The sequence below is a fragment of the Pinus tabuliformis genome, chromosome 2_1 (genome assembly GCF_031772625.1).
Source record: "Pinus tabuliformis cultivar Carrire ecotype Pingquan chromosome 2_1, CPIR1, whole genome shotgun sequence".
Lineage (NCBI taxonomy): Eukaryota > Viridiplantae > Streptophyta > Pinopsida > Pinales > Pinaceae > Pinus > Pinus tabuliformis.
Window position 1 is genome coordinate 819,013,559 of NC_142299.1, and position 14,989 is coordinate 819,028,547.

At 35.5% G+C, this 14,989-nt stretch overlaps 1 protein-coding gene across 1 annotated transcript; it reads right to left on the minus strand.

The window, feature by feature from the left end:
• Positions 1-11,180: 11,180 nt before the first annotated feature.
• Positions 11,181-13,326, minus strand: LOC149203155 (aspartic proteinase nepenthesin-2-like). Its single transcript, XM_089401779.1, has 2 exons — positions 12,089-13,326; positions 11,181-11,439 (listed from the first exon to the last, which is right to left on the minus strand). The coding sequence occupies exons 1-2, from the start codon at positions 13,324-13,326 to the stop codon at positions 11,181-11,183; spliced, it is 1,497 nt and encodes a 498-aa protein (XP_089257905.1).
• Positions 13,327-14,989: the final 1,663 nt, after the last annotated feature.

The following is a 14,989-nucleotide window of genomic DNA, read 5'->3' on the forward strand; positions in this document are numbered from 1 at the left end:
CACAAGAAAAGCATAGAGATGGTAGGAAAACAAATATCAGAGAAAACGTTGTCACATAAACATACCACAAGAATCCCAAGATAATAACTGCAATTGCCTATCATATTACCAAAAAATGTACACTAGATCCAATATATGATTCACAAACATCCAACTTACAACACTTCGAAATCTGAAGTATTTATACAATTATTTACAAAATTAGAAATATTGAAACAAAATTCAAGATTTATTACAAAAGTTATAAAAATTGATCAAACTACTAATAATATCAATCAACTAAGTTTTGGCGTTGTTCTGGGCATTTTGGTGTAACTGAGGCCTCGAATAGACATTTCTGTTAATCATGTTAGCTGATTAATTGCACTGTTGTTCTACATTTTACTTCATTTGGTCTTAAAACTATTGTAATGAATGTGCAATGTTGTCTCATTTTGCTTCTTAAAACGTGTTGAAAGTGTCCTCACTGTCCATTTGTTTGTTGTTGTTATTTCAATTTTAACAATTTCCCATTTTTATGGTAATTTAATTCCATTATAGACTTTTGAGAAATTTCGAGAGGTAATAATATGTCTGCATCAAAGGGGGGGTGATTCTTTTGAATTTCGAATGGACGCACGCAGAGGGGCCACGTGGTAGTAGGGGAGCGAAGGTGGAATGAAATTCTGGGACCATTGGCAGGAGAGGGTGTGAGGATGAGTATTTTTTGGAGAAGGGTAGGAGTGGTATACGGTTTTGAGAAGGGGGGTGTGAAATCATGTAGGAGAGACACGTAATTGTGGGCCCAGGTGGGAAAAACCACTTTTTGGACCCCCCCTTGACGCTAAAGGGAATCATGGTGGGGGACCGAAAAGGCCTGGGAGTCGTCTGATGGAAAGTAGATTATGATCAGGAGCAGGGAGATTGTCGAGGCTTAACCATGGGTGGACCCGACATCCCATCACAATGCATTGCATAAAATATTACACTCATGGGACTTTCTTGCATCAGTGGTAAGTGTTAACCGTAGACCCAGACCCAAAGCTATAACAAAATTGCAACATAAAAATATTGCGTTCGGTGGGGTCTTACAACATCGGAATCGCAACCAGGAGAAGGACCTTCCATGGGAGGGACTTAAGATTGATGTGGTCCTCAATCACAGTATCAAAATTGGTGGGGGAGACTTATTGCGATTGGCGAGGGGAGAGAAGGGCTTATCACAATCAGCCAACAGAGACGATATTGCAATCAATGGAGGGGGAAGGATTCTGTGAAATCGGTGGGCTAGAGATTTTGTGATATGGCGACACGTGGCCTGCGGGTCCCAACCCTTTAAAAGGGACTTCGGCAATGGTTTTTAAGTGTTAAATGGAATGTGGCTAGAGTTAGTATCAAATGGATTTTCGGCTAGAGTCGAAATATTAAATGGATTTCAGCTAGAGTTTGGGAATTAATATGAACAAAGGGAAAATGGATTAATGGAAAGGGGAAAAAAACAATCATGGGTCCATGAGACAAGTCAAATTTAATCTGAAATTATTATAGTTTGACAAAAATTATGTCATCAATATGAAAGAGAACAATTGATCAGAGATACTATTCAACACTAACATTGGCTCCAACTGGGGATGACAACTCCTTTAGGAGGTGTCAAGAACCACAAATCTCTAAATTTTCAGATCAGTTCCTAGTCCATTGGGCTACTCCCAACCATTACGCTGCAACCTAATGACTTGCAACCAACTTATTTTGTAATCAAACCCAAATTGTACACTACTGCCAACCAAACTGAAATTAGTGTAGGTTGAAATAATGTTGAAAAACTTAATTCTAAAAACCAAATTTATGTTACTGGAAAAATTTCTCAAATGGATGAGCTTATTCACACTCCTACTTACTCTAATTGATCCATAACCTGCTCACTTAAATGGTACGAAATTTCCAATGAAGGCAAAAAAAGAGGTGGCCATTCACTGAAATTATGCCCACATGTTATGTAAGCAGACAGAATGATGTACATGTAGGCAACTCACAATGAAAATTGAAACCAAGACTTATGTCGACAAACAAAACAACATTCGATCTTTCCCATGCTTGCAAAAGACTGCCCAATGGGGTGTTAAAAATCATGAAACATTACCTCCTTTGATGACTGCAACAAATTATCAAAGGGATCTTCAAATGGAGGATCTAACATGTTACACTTCCTTTCTAGGAAATATTCATACCAGGGCTTCAAATTTTCATTTGCATCCTTTCTTTCACAGAGCTTTAACTCAAAACTGTCATGATAAGGCAGCAATACTTCCTGTGACCTTTGTGATGAGACTGTTGATGGACAAGAAAACAAAGCTATTTGTTGAAATAAATCTCCCTTACCCCTATTTTCACGCTCACAAACAACCAAAGAAGGACCACTCTATCTGAAAAACGCATCCAAATAATTGCCTACTGGATCAGTGAAAATATGAGGAGGCTGTTGTAGCCTCTTTTGGATCAGTTTTAATGAAACTGCATGATGTTGTATAAGATATTCATGTTTCACATTTTCACCTACATTTTCAAACTAAATTTTACTTGGTAACTGTGATTGCTGACTGAAAAATGATTTATATTACAAACAACATTCTCAACACTTTTAGGAGAAGATTGCCAACTATTGTCAACTTTCTTATTTTCTTCCTTGGCAACCTTATAGTTTTCTCTTATTTTTGCAAATGAGGAGAAACACAAGGGTAAGGAGTCTTGACGAATAAGCTCAACGTCTTCTTCATGCTCAATATCAAAACTGAAAGACTACTAATTACTAATCTTGGGAAAGTTTTCTCTCAGAAATTGAAATGAAGTGAAACATAAGGGCAAAGACCTTTAACTTACTTTGAAAAATTATGCATTTTATTCATTATTGTCCTGATTGATATGCACAAGTTGAGTGTTATTTTTGAGTTTTTGTAACTGAACATCCTCCTCCCAAAAACATGCCATTAATTGCGTCGAAAAGTCAACCTCGATTTTGACAACATAGTCATCATCATACTAATCATACTCGGGTAACTCATAAATATAAGTAATTTCATCAAGCATTCACATTAGATCAAAAAATTTATTCTCCACAGATTGATCTACAAATCTATTTTCATAACTTTCCATAAATGAATACAAAAAACAATCATTTTTTGATCTATAGTAATTGGGTTTAGCAGTAAAATGGTTAGAATCAACAACCTCTTTTTCTTCGGCAATAAGTGGGACACTGTGTTTTTGAACAAAAATATCATATCTCTTGGTGATCCTTCACATCATTTCTTCCATTATTCTTACCAAAATGTTGAGATTTACTTCTAAAGATGTCAAGTGCTCCTTCTCTATATTTTCCCTTTGTGCTTCCTTCAACTTCAACCTTTTGACCAACAGATTAGCTTCAACAGCTATTTCACTGTACTGCATTCCTTCAAGTGTAGTAGGGTCCCTTTCTCTCAATTGGAATGCCATTTCCGGATCAAAGGTATCCGGGTAGTGTAAGAGATCTAAACCAGGAGGCAGTTTGATATCAACAGGGATTGAATGGTATACTTCATTGAACCTAGTTGAAAAGTGTTGCACTATTTCTCCTAGTTGTCTTTTCAAACCATTATATTCTTCTAAAATCATAAAAGGATTCCTCTTGATCACCTATTTCTTTAGTAAACCTTTCAAAAACTAATGGAAATTGAAAATGCTTATAGCTAGAAATTTTTTGAACCATTTATTGGCTTCACCTTGCAAATATAGAGCAAAAAACTTGATACTGACATCATCTTCTTCAACCTCAAAAATGTCAAGAAACTTTTCAAAATTCTGAATGTGTTTTCAATAGTAATGTTACCATATTCTCCATCAAACCTGGGAAGATATTTGTAATAATCTTGATGGAAATCATGGAGTATAGGAGGTAATATGATTGGCTTGTATCTATCTGTAATTTTACAAGGTATAGGAGTATGTACAGAAGCTATAGGATTATTCTCGATCTCCTGAGGCTCATCGAGTTGAATATGATCAACATAAGTTTCAGAGAAAGGGGTTGGACCAAGATTAAAAGTTTAGGGGGAATTTGTATTCACAATCTTCAAAGGAAAGGAATCAAATGCAGGTTTAGGATCTTTTCTCAAATATATTATACTATGGAAAACCTTCTTGATGTTCTTAGAAAAAGTGAAGAAATAATTTATGACAAAGAACATGATGTCTTGGATGAAATTCCATGTTGAATATCTAATCTTTCCATATTGTCTTTTCATGTTTCTGTTGGTAAGGTTCATCCTCCAATGGAGTCTTCAAATTAGGTTGAACATTGGTTGGAGTCGCTAGGTGAATGATTCAGCCTTCATATGTGTCTGACTACTACCCACCATCAGCAAATCAGATATTTACTTTGATAATCTTTCCTAGGGAATATGAAATTGTTCTCTCTCCCTAGTATGGTTGCCAGAATGTTAGCACTCCTTACCATCCCAAGGCTGAGAAAGGAAGCCAAGGAGGTAACCTAAAACCAATCTTTAGACTTGGCAGCTAGCCCTACCAAATACGAGAGGGCTCTCTCAAGAATAACATAGCCAATGAAATGACTGGAGAGGGATTTCAGATGTTAGGCTACATATTAAGCTCAATGGTGTTTGATTTAAGAGTTTACTATATGAAGCTCATAGATCTAGGGACTAGGCTAAGGTTTCTAATGATCAATTGCAGAGATATAATGGGGCAAGGTAAGCATGATGAGTGATATAAATAGGTTGTCGAGGTGGTGTAGGGATGAAAAGATAGAAGACCATAATGAGAATGTAACCATGAATTCAATCATCAAGAAGAAATAACACTAGCATGAAAATCTCAACAAAACAGAGTATATAACCTATGAATTTTGTTTAAAACTCATGAGATGATCACAAGAAAAACATAGAGATGATATGAAAAGAAATATTAGAGAAAACATTGTCATAAAAACATACAACAAGAATCCCAAGATAATAATTGCAACTGCATGTTATATTACTGGAAAATGTACACTATCTCCAAGCTATGATTCACAAACATCCAACCTACAATAGTTTGAAATCTGAAATATTTATACAATTATTTACAAACATAAATATCTTGAAACAAAACTCAAGATTTATTACAAAAGTTATAAAAATAGATCAAACAGCTAATAATATCAGTCGGTTGAGTTCTGGTGTTGTTTTGGGCATTCTGGTGTAACTGAGGCCTCGAATATACATTTATGTTAATCCTACTCGTTGATTAATTCCACTGTTGTTCCACATTTTACTGCAGCCGGTCTTGAAAACTATTTTAATGAATGTGCAATGTTGTCTCCTTTTGAGGCTTAAAACATGGTAAAAGTGTCCTCGTTGTCCATTTGTTTGTTGTTGTTATTTCAGTTTTAACAACTTCCCCTTTTTATGTTAACTTAATTCCATTTATAGACTTTTGAGAAATTTTGGGAGATAATAATATGTTCGCAGAAAAGGGGGGGTTGATTCTTTCGAATTATGGATGGACGCACGTGGATGGGCCACGTGGGAGTAGGGGAGTGGAGGTGGAAATAAAGCGTGGGATTGTTGGCGGAAGAGTGTGAGGATGAGTAGTTTTTAGAGGGGGGTAAGAGTGGTATATGGTTTTGAGAAGGGGTGTGCAAAATCATGTAGGAGGGACACATAGCAGCGGGCCCCGGTGGGAAATACCACTTTTTGGACCCCCTCCCCCCTTGCCGCTAAAGGGAAACATGATGGGGGGAAGGCTTGGGAGTCGTTAGATGGAAAGCATATTACGATAGAGAGTGGGGAGGTTTGGGAGGTTTGACGATGGGTGGACCCGAAAGCCCATCACAATACATTGCATAAAATATCACATCTTCCAGGACTTTCTCGCATCGGTGAGAAGTGTTTACCATAGACCCAAACCTAAAGCTATAACAAAATTGCAACATAAAAATATCACGTTCAAAGGGGTCCTACCACATCAAAATCACAATTGGGAGAAATACCTTATGGGGGAGGGACTTAAGATTGATGTGTTCCACAATTGCGATATTGCAATCAGAGGGGGAGACTTATTGCAATCAGTGAGGGAAGAGAAGTGCTTATCACAGTCGGTGGGCAGAGATGATATTTCAATCGGTGGAGGGGGAAGGCTTTTGTGATATTGGCGGATAGGAGAGTTTGCAATATGGTGACACGTGGTCTGCAGGTTCTAACCCTTTAAAAGGGACTTAGGCAATGGCTTTTAAGTAATAAATGGAATGTGTCTAGAGTTAATATCAAATGGATTTTCTGCTAGAGTTAGAATATTAAAGGGATTTCAACTAGAGTTTGGGAATTGATATCAACAAAGAGAAAATGGATTAAGGCTGGAAAACAAAAAAAACAGAGTCACGGGTCCACAAGACAAGCCAAGTTTGATATGAAAGTATTATAGTTTGACACAAATGTTGTCATCAATATGAAAGAGAACATTTGATCACATATACTATTCAACTATTCAACTCTAACAGAATCCATGTCAGCTTTGCCTATAGGGTTATTTAGAATTTCTTTTCCAAAATATTTTGCTCAGTTTTTTTGAATCAAATTGTTTGTAGGGATGATTGGAATTGCTTTTCCAAAAGCTTTTGCTTATTGTTTTCGGATCAAATTGTTTGCTTGCCTACCAAAACTCTTGTGGCTTCAAGTTGCAACACTTATCAAATTATTTTTTTAAGATAGGATCTTGATGTCAATGTTTTGTAGCTACTATATAATATAGACACTTTTTATCTATTTTAATTTTATAGCAGTCTTTTGGAGTATTGATCGGTCGTGCTTAAATATCTTTTAAACTAAGAGATTATTCTTAAAGTTATTATTGGATTTTTACTGCAAAATCTTTGATATCTTGATTTGAATTATTGGTTGTTAGGATTTTTATCGATATGATCTTTCATAGTCTTTCCATAGTAGCATTTAAGAAGGCTTCAACTGCTACAAAATGAGGTTGATTTGGAGACATTAACACACCTAGTGAATATGATTTCCTGGTTTATTGTTTACGTCACTATAGAAATTCACATGATGGATTTCTTTATTAACCTAGAGAATAAATGCACATTTAACAAGAAATTAATTGTTATTAGGTTTTTTCTTCTATTAATTATTTGGATTAATTCTGTGTCGTTGTACTTATATACTATCACTTCTAAGCTAGAAATACTGAGTCACACCATCATGAGTATCCTTAAGGACGATTCTAGTTATTGGGTCAAGTATTCATTATTGATGGAACTTGCACCCAATGTTGTGGCGAGTGTGTAAGAGGCCAGAGAGATTGCAAAGAGTTGAAGAGAGCTTTCATTTAGTGGGAAGCTTATGATGCAGAGTGACCTGGATGTGCATGCCAACAAACTCATTTGTCATCTACGCGATTTTGATATTCTCATAAAGAAAAAATGGTTCAGGGAATCTAGTGATGGCTTTAGGGTGTCAAGCCTGCGTTCCAGCAAGGATGCCCTGGTTTTTATTTTACAATGGTTTGTTTGCAAGGCTTAAGATTGGTAATATTGAACTCAAAAAATAGGCCTTGATTCTCTTGTACAATTTTTTGAGGAAGATGACATGAATATTCTGTTTGTGGTAGATGGAGGAGTGGATATTATTTACTTGGTGCATTTTCTCGATTCACATATTGTTCCTATCAGAGAATGTGCAATTTTTACAGTGTCGATTCTGGGGAAATTTGATATCTTTACGACTTGTGTTGTTACAAGAAGTGTTGTGCCACTGTTGATTAGGTTTTTGGAATCTAGAACTTCTTTGTGCAAGGAGAAAACAGTCAAGGCTCTGTAGGGATTGATTGTTGAATTCGAGGAGGAGATAATTAATGCCGAGCCAAATGTAATCTTAGGGATCTATCATTGTAATGATAAGGAGTATTCCTCTGTGATTTCTACATTTGGTGGAATCTCAACTCTATTTGAATTCTGCAGAAATGGGTATCAAGGGCAAGGTATTGCGTCAGAAGTGTTGAGTAACTTGGCCTTTGTGGAGGAAATAAGAGGTCTCATGGCAGAGGAAGGAGAAATTCGCATGTTAAGGAGGAAGGATAAGTCTTCTACATAATGTTTGCATCTATTGGGCGCCCTTCATGAAAGCTTGCAGCAAAATATCTGCAGAGAAGGTGGGGTTGAATCACTTGTTCTGTTTTTGGAAAAAGTAGTGAGTACCGAGGTTTGAGACACTAGGATTTCCTTCCTATGTACCAATACTACCCATCCCATACTTAGCTTAGATGAGCTGAGCCCTAGAGGAGAGCAAGGTGGATAGGAGAGATATGAAAATAACTAGGAGTAACTTTGTGACTTCCTCACCTATTGGACCACTCCCTGGGTTGAAGAAATGGATACTTCAAATAGCCTAAACCGAAGGATACTATGGAATCTATTACTCAGTATAAAATACTTATGCAAGGGTTAACAAAACTCTAGAATAAAGATAGAACTCTATAAGGAAGATAGAACTAGATTAAGAAAAGAAGCATTGGGAATTCTCTTATTATATCGTATCCTAGGCTAAAACTTAGCTAATACTCTCCTATACCAAGGATTAATATTTTCATTGTTTCATAAAACGAGCCTCTTCTTGCAAAACAATGATATTAGATTTAGACTTCACTCAGAATCTCTCATGCTCTCTTAGGAACAATAGGATAGGAATGAGTGGAATTACTACTTTATAGGCCTTAGAGGGAACCAAAACACTCAAAAAAAGAGATCACCAACCTTTCACTCTTCATAACCACCTAGTTAATCGAACCTCGACCTAGGAAACTCACATATTTTGGGAACATAACTCATATTCTTTCTCTAATACTAACCTTAATAAGTTGAGGACACATCACATTAAAGAACTTAATTGTAGCATCCTTACATTGTGAAATACATCATTATGATACATGCCATCATAAGATACTAACTATTGTATGTTGTGTTCATCGACAGTCACAAGATTTTTCCTGCCCATTTTGTTTGGTGTGTTGTGCAAGCCACCTATTACTTTTCATTTTTATTCTTTCTGGAGTTCCTATGTTTATTAGTGCGGGAATGCATCATTTTCATTTTATTGATGACTTGCTTTCCCAATATTTTGTTTTTCATAGTTCTTTAACAAAAAAAATCTTTTTGTAAATATATAATTGACCTTCGGAAATTTTGTGTAGTGTTTACGGATGCATTTGAATTATTCGCATGATCTATTCAATTTTTAGTTTTGCTTTAGTAAAGTGTCTTATTTTTATTATTTTCCAATAAGCTTTCGTCCAACAGGCATTAAAGCTATTGCTTGTAAATTTATGTGACTGATTGGATTAATATAATGCTTCTCCAATGATAATAATTATGGGAACTGTAATTAAACTCTATGCTACAGTCTACTAGGCTTTAAGGGATGATAATAAATTAAGGAAATGTGAATTTATTGTTTTTGACTCATTTTTTGTTTGCAGGTTGGGAGTCTACATCTACATCCATCAGAATAGTTCATTACCTCTTCCTCAACTAGAGAGTCCAAAACTTCCGTGCAATATTGCTCAACAATTAGGTGTATTTTATGGTTGTGAGTAGGTTTACACAAATTGGAGAATGTTAAATAAATATTGCATCATCGATAGTAATGGAGGAGATAACTTTGTAGGTCACCAACAAATTGAGAATTGGCCTATATCATGTTGTCGGGGCCTTTGTCAGTTTTCCATTTTTGTAAAATCTTCATCAAGACAGGGTTGCCAATCAATTGTTGATTCTAATGCATATAAATTCTAGCAATTTTTTGTTATCAAGGAAGCTAATTCCAATTATACAAGGGTATGAATTAAATTTTCCACCATTTAACGTGATTCGAGCTTCTGGATTTAAATGTGAGAGAGTAAACCCTTTTGTAGAATTTGAGAAATGTTGAACATTTTTCTTTTGCCTCATAATATGTCATCAAATGAAGTTCCAAGTGAGGATCTTGCATGTTCAAATTCAATGAAATTAATATATTTTCAACAAATATAAGTGTGTTGCCTTATTATTTTCAAGGTTGCTTCAAGAATTGTTAACTTTTGGAAATTGATTTTTATTTAGATTTAAAATGACTTTAATGTTAGCTTTAAAAGGAAATGGATTTTTTTTCCATAAAGAACAAAGATTTTGAGGTAGTTAAAATGACTATTTGGGAACTTTAAACATTGAAACCACCTCAAAATAACATTTAAAATGATTTTGTTTTCTCTTTTAAATCTTTTTTCATATTATCTCTAGAGAGATAATAGTTGGAATTATGGACATATAGTCTTTATAGAGACAATATGTTTTTAATATGAGCTATTGTCTCTAAAGAGACAAAAATGAAAATGTCCCTACAAAGACAAATGAAATTCTCTAAGAGACAATAATGTCTTCTTTATAGAAACAATAATAATATAAGTTTTATATTGTATTTATAGAAACAATTTTTTAAGACAATAATTTAGAGACACCCAAAAACAATATTTAAAACAATACAAAAGATTTTTTTTTTTTTTTTTATCTCAAGTTAAAATAATTGACTCTAAAATTGTTTTAAAACCCTCACATATAATAGTAAAAGCATGATTGTACATGTACAAAAAGTAGAAAGCTCATGGGGGCATGCTAGACTAACCCCACAACCAAAGCTCATGGGGGCATGCTAGACTAACCCCACAACGATGTTTCCTACTTTGGATGCATCATGCTTGCTACTTGAGATGATTTACGCTGGGTGAATCGTTCCTTCAATTTGAATTTTCAATTCAGTAACTTCAATCAAACTGTATCGTCCATGGATTCACGACACCCTAGACGCATTGGAACGTCAAGTGACTCACCATGAATGAATCAGAATACATGTCGAGCCCTATCATGGCAAGATGACCTTTTATTATGAATAAGAATAAGCATAAGCTGGCTGGGTAGCGTCACGACAACCTTGTACCGATAGGGTACGCTCTTAGGGTGTATTAAATATTTTATAGTATTGTAAATATTGATTGCCTATTTACCCAATTATTTTAGCTGGGTAAGCATTCTACAATCCCCAAAGTTTAGTTCAAGTTTCAATAAACCCTACACTTGCCAGGAATTAAGAGGTATGATAATAATCCGTAAACCCTACACTTGCCAGGAATTAAGAGGTATGATAATAATCCGTGTAGTCTTCGCAAAAACCACACGACAGAAGAGCTACGTGCTGCACGTCTAGAACCATGGTGTACGCAGGCATGATCCACCCGAACCTTATGAGGTGATCAGAAATCTCAAACGGAGGGTCCCCGAACTCTTTCGACAAAATGATGGACTGCCCGGTCCTCAGCAGCCCATCGGCCTGAGTCTTCCACGCAGTTACACACGATATTTCGATAGCCCTGGCCAACGAGCAAACAATTCTAAACTCATAACAAAAGATTATCTTCATTGGCCAGCACTCCCACTGCTGGCCAGTGAATCCAAATCTGTTAATGGACCTTAATGGCCAAGAAAGTGAGGCAAAGCGAAATGAAGGCCAGCGGAAGGCAGGTGATTTTATTAAATTTTCAATTACAAAATAGTGTAACGCTCAACTTTAGAGATTTAAATGACTCTCATCAGCATATTCCCTTAAGCTGAAATGTTAGCCATTTATATTTATATAAATATAAAGATTCATGCACCGCATTTTAATATACGCCACGCCAATGAGCGCAATTAACCATTTAAACCCTCTGAATTCTTTATAAATTCCACTTCCTTAATACGAACTATAATGTTAACTCAAGAAAATATAATATTTACGTCGTGATATTGATATATAACGTGCTTTCTATTTATAAAATGAAATTCCAAAACACAGGTACGAAGCCATCAATAACAGGGCACAATGTAGAAATAATGTTAATCTTATTCTCATGTAAAATCACTCGTCAGTCATTATAACGAGTATTATTAAAGTGGCACAGCATAACTTATACATCAAAAAAGCCTGCCTCTCGATACAATAAGCAAACAGAAAGGGAATAAACAGTAGTTTAGGAGGAGCAGCTAGTAACTGGAGCAAACCCGATCTTTTTGCTGTTTAGATCGACAGAAACAATGTAACCTTGTTGCTGAAGACTTCCTATGATGCTCAAATCATTACCTGACGAGGGCTCGAACGCCAAGCAAATGTCTGATTCCGATACTGCTGTTAAAATTGCTTCTTTACTGATAGGCAGATCGAGTCCATCCTGAAAGTGGTATGTTATAGATGGAGCTTTTAGCTTCGAAAGGTGTCCGGGATACTTGAAACAAGTGTCTAACGGGAAGTTGGACTTCTGCACAGGACGAGCTTCATGGAATTGACTCACAAAAGCGGCTTTTAAAGCATCGTAGGCCGGCTGTTGGCTGATAAGGATTCCGGTGTCCAACATCGTCCCTCCTCCGCTTGAAGTGAACTGGAAAGCGCTGGGGGGCACATTGAGGGTGGTGTTCCCCACGGTGATACCCTTAAGTCCAACAAAATACCACGCAGTAGCTTTAGGATTCGATACCAAAGCGGTGAAATTGGAGTTGGAGGGAATGGACACATCCTGACCCAGTCTCAGTTTTCCTTTAGCTTGAGGGTCCACGAAGTTGGGTAGGCAGTAGGAGAAGCTTTTGCTTTTGGCCTGAGAAGGAAGTGAAAGAGAGCCCCTGCCAAAAGCCAGGAGCCCAATAGAAGAATTGCCTTGGTATTTTGAGAAATCGGTTCCGCACCCAAATCCGAACTTTTCAACGGACTGAGAATCCAGCCACAGTGTATCCTCACTCATCTCCGCCGTGACAGCGCTCCCACCGTTGGTTTGGATTTGCAAGATGCACTTCTTTCCACTACAGGATACGCCGTCGCCTTCCAGGTTTTTATAGCACGAGCTGCAATCCAGTTTCTTGTAAGAGGAGGACCCACTGCTGAAATCGCACGTTATCCATGAGACGTCCTGCGAGGTATCAAAAAGCACAGGGATGTTATACTTTGCAGGCTTCCCAAAACCCACATTCACAATATAGCTTGTGCCCCCAGCGTTTCTCGACAAAACAGTGACGGAGCTTAATTGCCTTTTGTAGGTGGAATTACTTCCGGGGCGCAATCTGGATGCTAGACCACTCGCTCGATCCCTGCTCTGCAACAGCAAATTCCTCCATTCATTCGGATTCCGGGAGAGATTGGGATTGCCATGATTTACAGTCAATTCCATCACTACTCCGGCTTCCATCGACTCCTGCACAATACTTAGAAACAACAAAATGGAAACCATCACTTGTGCTGCACTATTCCCCATCGCCAAGGCTTCTTTCCTCACTCTTCAGATTTTAGACTAAACAGTAAACACGCCTTCTTTCGCATTTTACACGGTTCCTTGATGTCTCAATTTATAAGCTACCCCCACAGGCACGGATGAGGATGCCAAACACTTTTCATACTACATCTCTAACATCGCGTTCACATTCAATAATTTTTCCATATTATTTTAATACTTCGCTTATAGTATACCTACCTCGATTTTCCCTCTACAATAAATGTAAGAGTAAGCCTCTCCTTCCGTTACCCTCTGGGTTCCAAATAAGATTCATTCCCTCCAGGTTATAATAAATGTCCAAACTCGTAACTATTCTAGACATTTATTATTTCATTTCTTAAAAATAAGTGTTCACATTGATTCTCATAATTATTCTTAATCTATTTCATTTATTTGATTTCCTCAAAAATAATTTTCATATATAGATCTATCTATTCACATTTATTCGTATACTTAAATGTGAATCAATTTCATTTATTCACTACTACCTAAATATTTTTTATATATGATTTATTTATTCACTTAAATGTGAATCAATTTCATTTATTTATGTTACTACTAAAAAATATTTTTTATATATGATTTATTTATTCACATTTGTTTTTATCCAATTTATTTGGATGATAAGAACTATGTCTTTTAAATATCTTAATCTATTTCATTTATTTGATTTCCTCAAAAATAATTTTCATATATAGTTCTATCTATTCACATTTATTCGTATACTTAAATGTGAATCAATTTAATTTATTTACTACTACATAAATATTTTTTATATATGATTTATTTATTCACATTTGTTTTTATCCAATTTATTTGGATGATAAGAACTATGTCTTTTAAATATATAAGAGATGTTGTTATGCTTTCTCTTATATTGTAAACATTTTGATTTTGTCAAAATACATAAAATTAAATAAAAAATAATGTAACATAAACATTTTAACTTTGTCAAAATAAAATAAAAATATCTATTTTTTTAAATAAAAAAGTTTACTTTATTATTTTTTTTAAATGATTTTTTGTCACGTATTTAAAGTAAATTTGACTTCGTCAAGTTATTGGTGGTTTCTGAGGTGGTTTCTGAGGTACAAGTTTATGAGAACCCATAGTATTGAACCCATGGTACCTAGAGGCACTCTTTGACTGGGTCAAATTACATTAAAATATCAAATTAAAATAAAATAAAAAGTAAAATTAATATTTAAAATAAAATATAAGTAAAATATTGATGAGATTTCATTCAGATTAACCACATCATGATGATTTGGTCGAAATTTCTAACCATCTAATGTGAAACATCAACGAAATCCTCATGATGTTATTAATCTGAAAGACGATCTCATTAACATTATGGATCCCAAAAGTCTAAGATCTAGAAGTAAAATAGTCAATTTATTATTCATGGTTTCTTGGTTCTACGTTTTCACAACCCATGGTTTTACACATTGTTTTCTTATATAAAACGTATGTAAAATGAAAATAGAATAAATAATTAAAATAAAAAAGGTAGAATATTTAATTTACCATTCATGGTTTCTTAGAATACTTAATTTACTATTCATGGTTTCTTATATTCATGGTTTCACAAGAACCCCCCGTGCAACAACTGATGTGTGCTAGTAAATTACTCGGCTTCAAACCC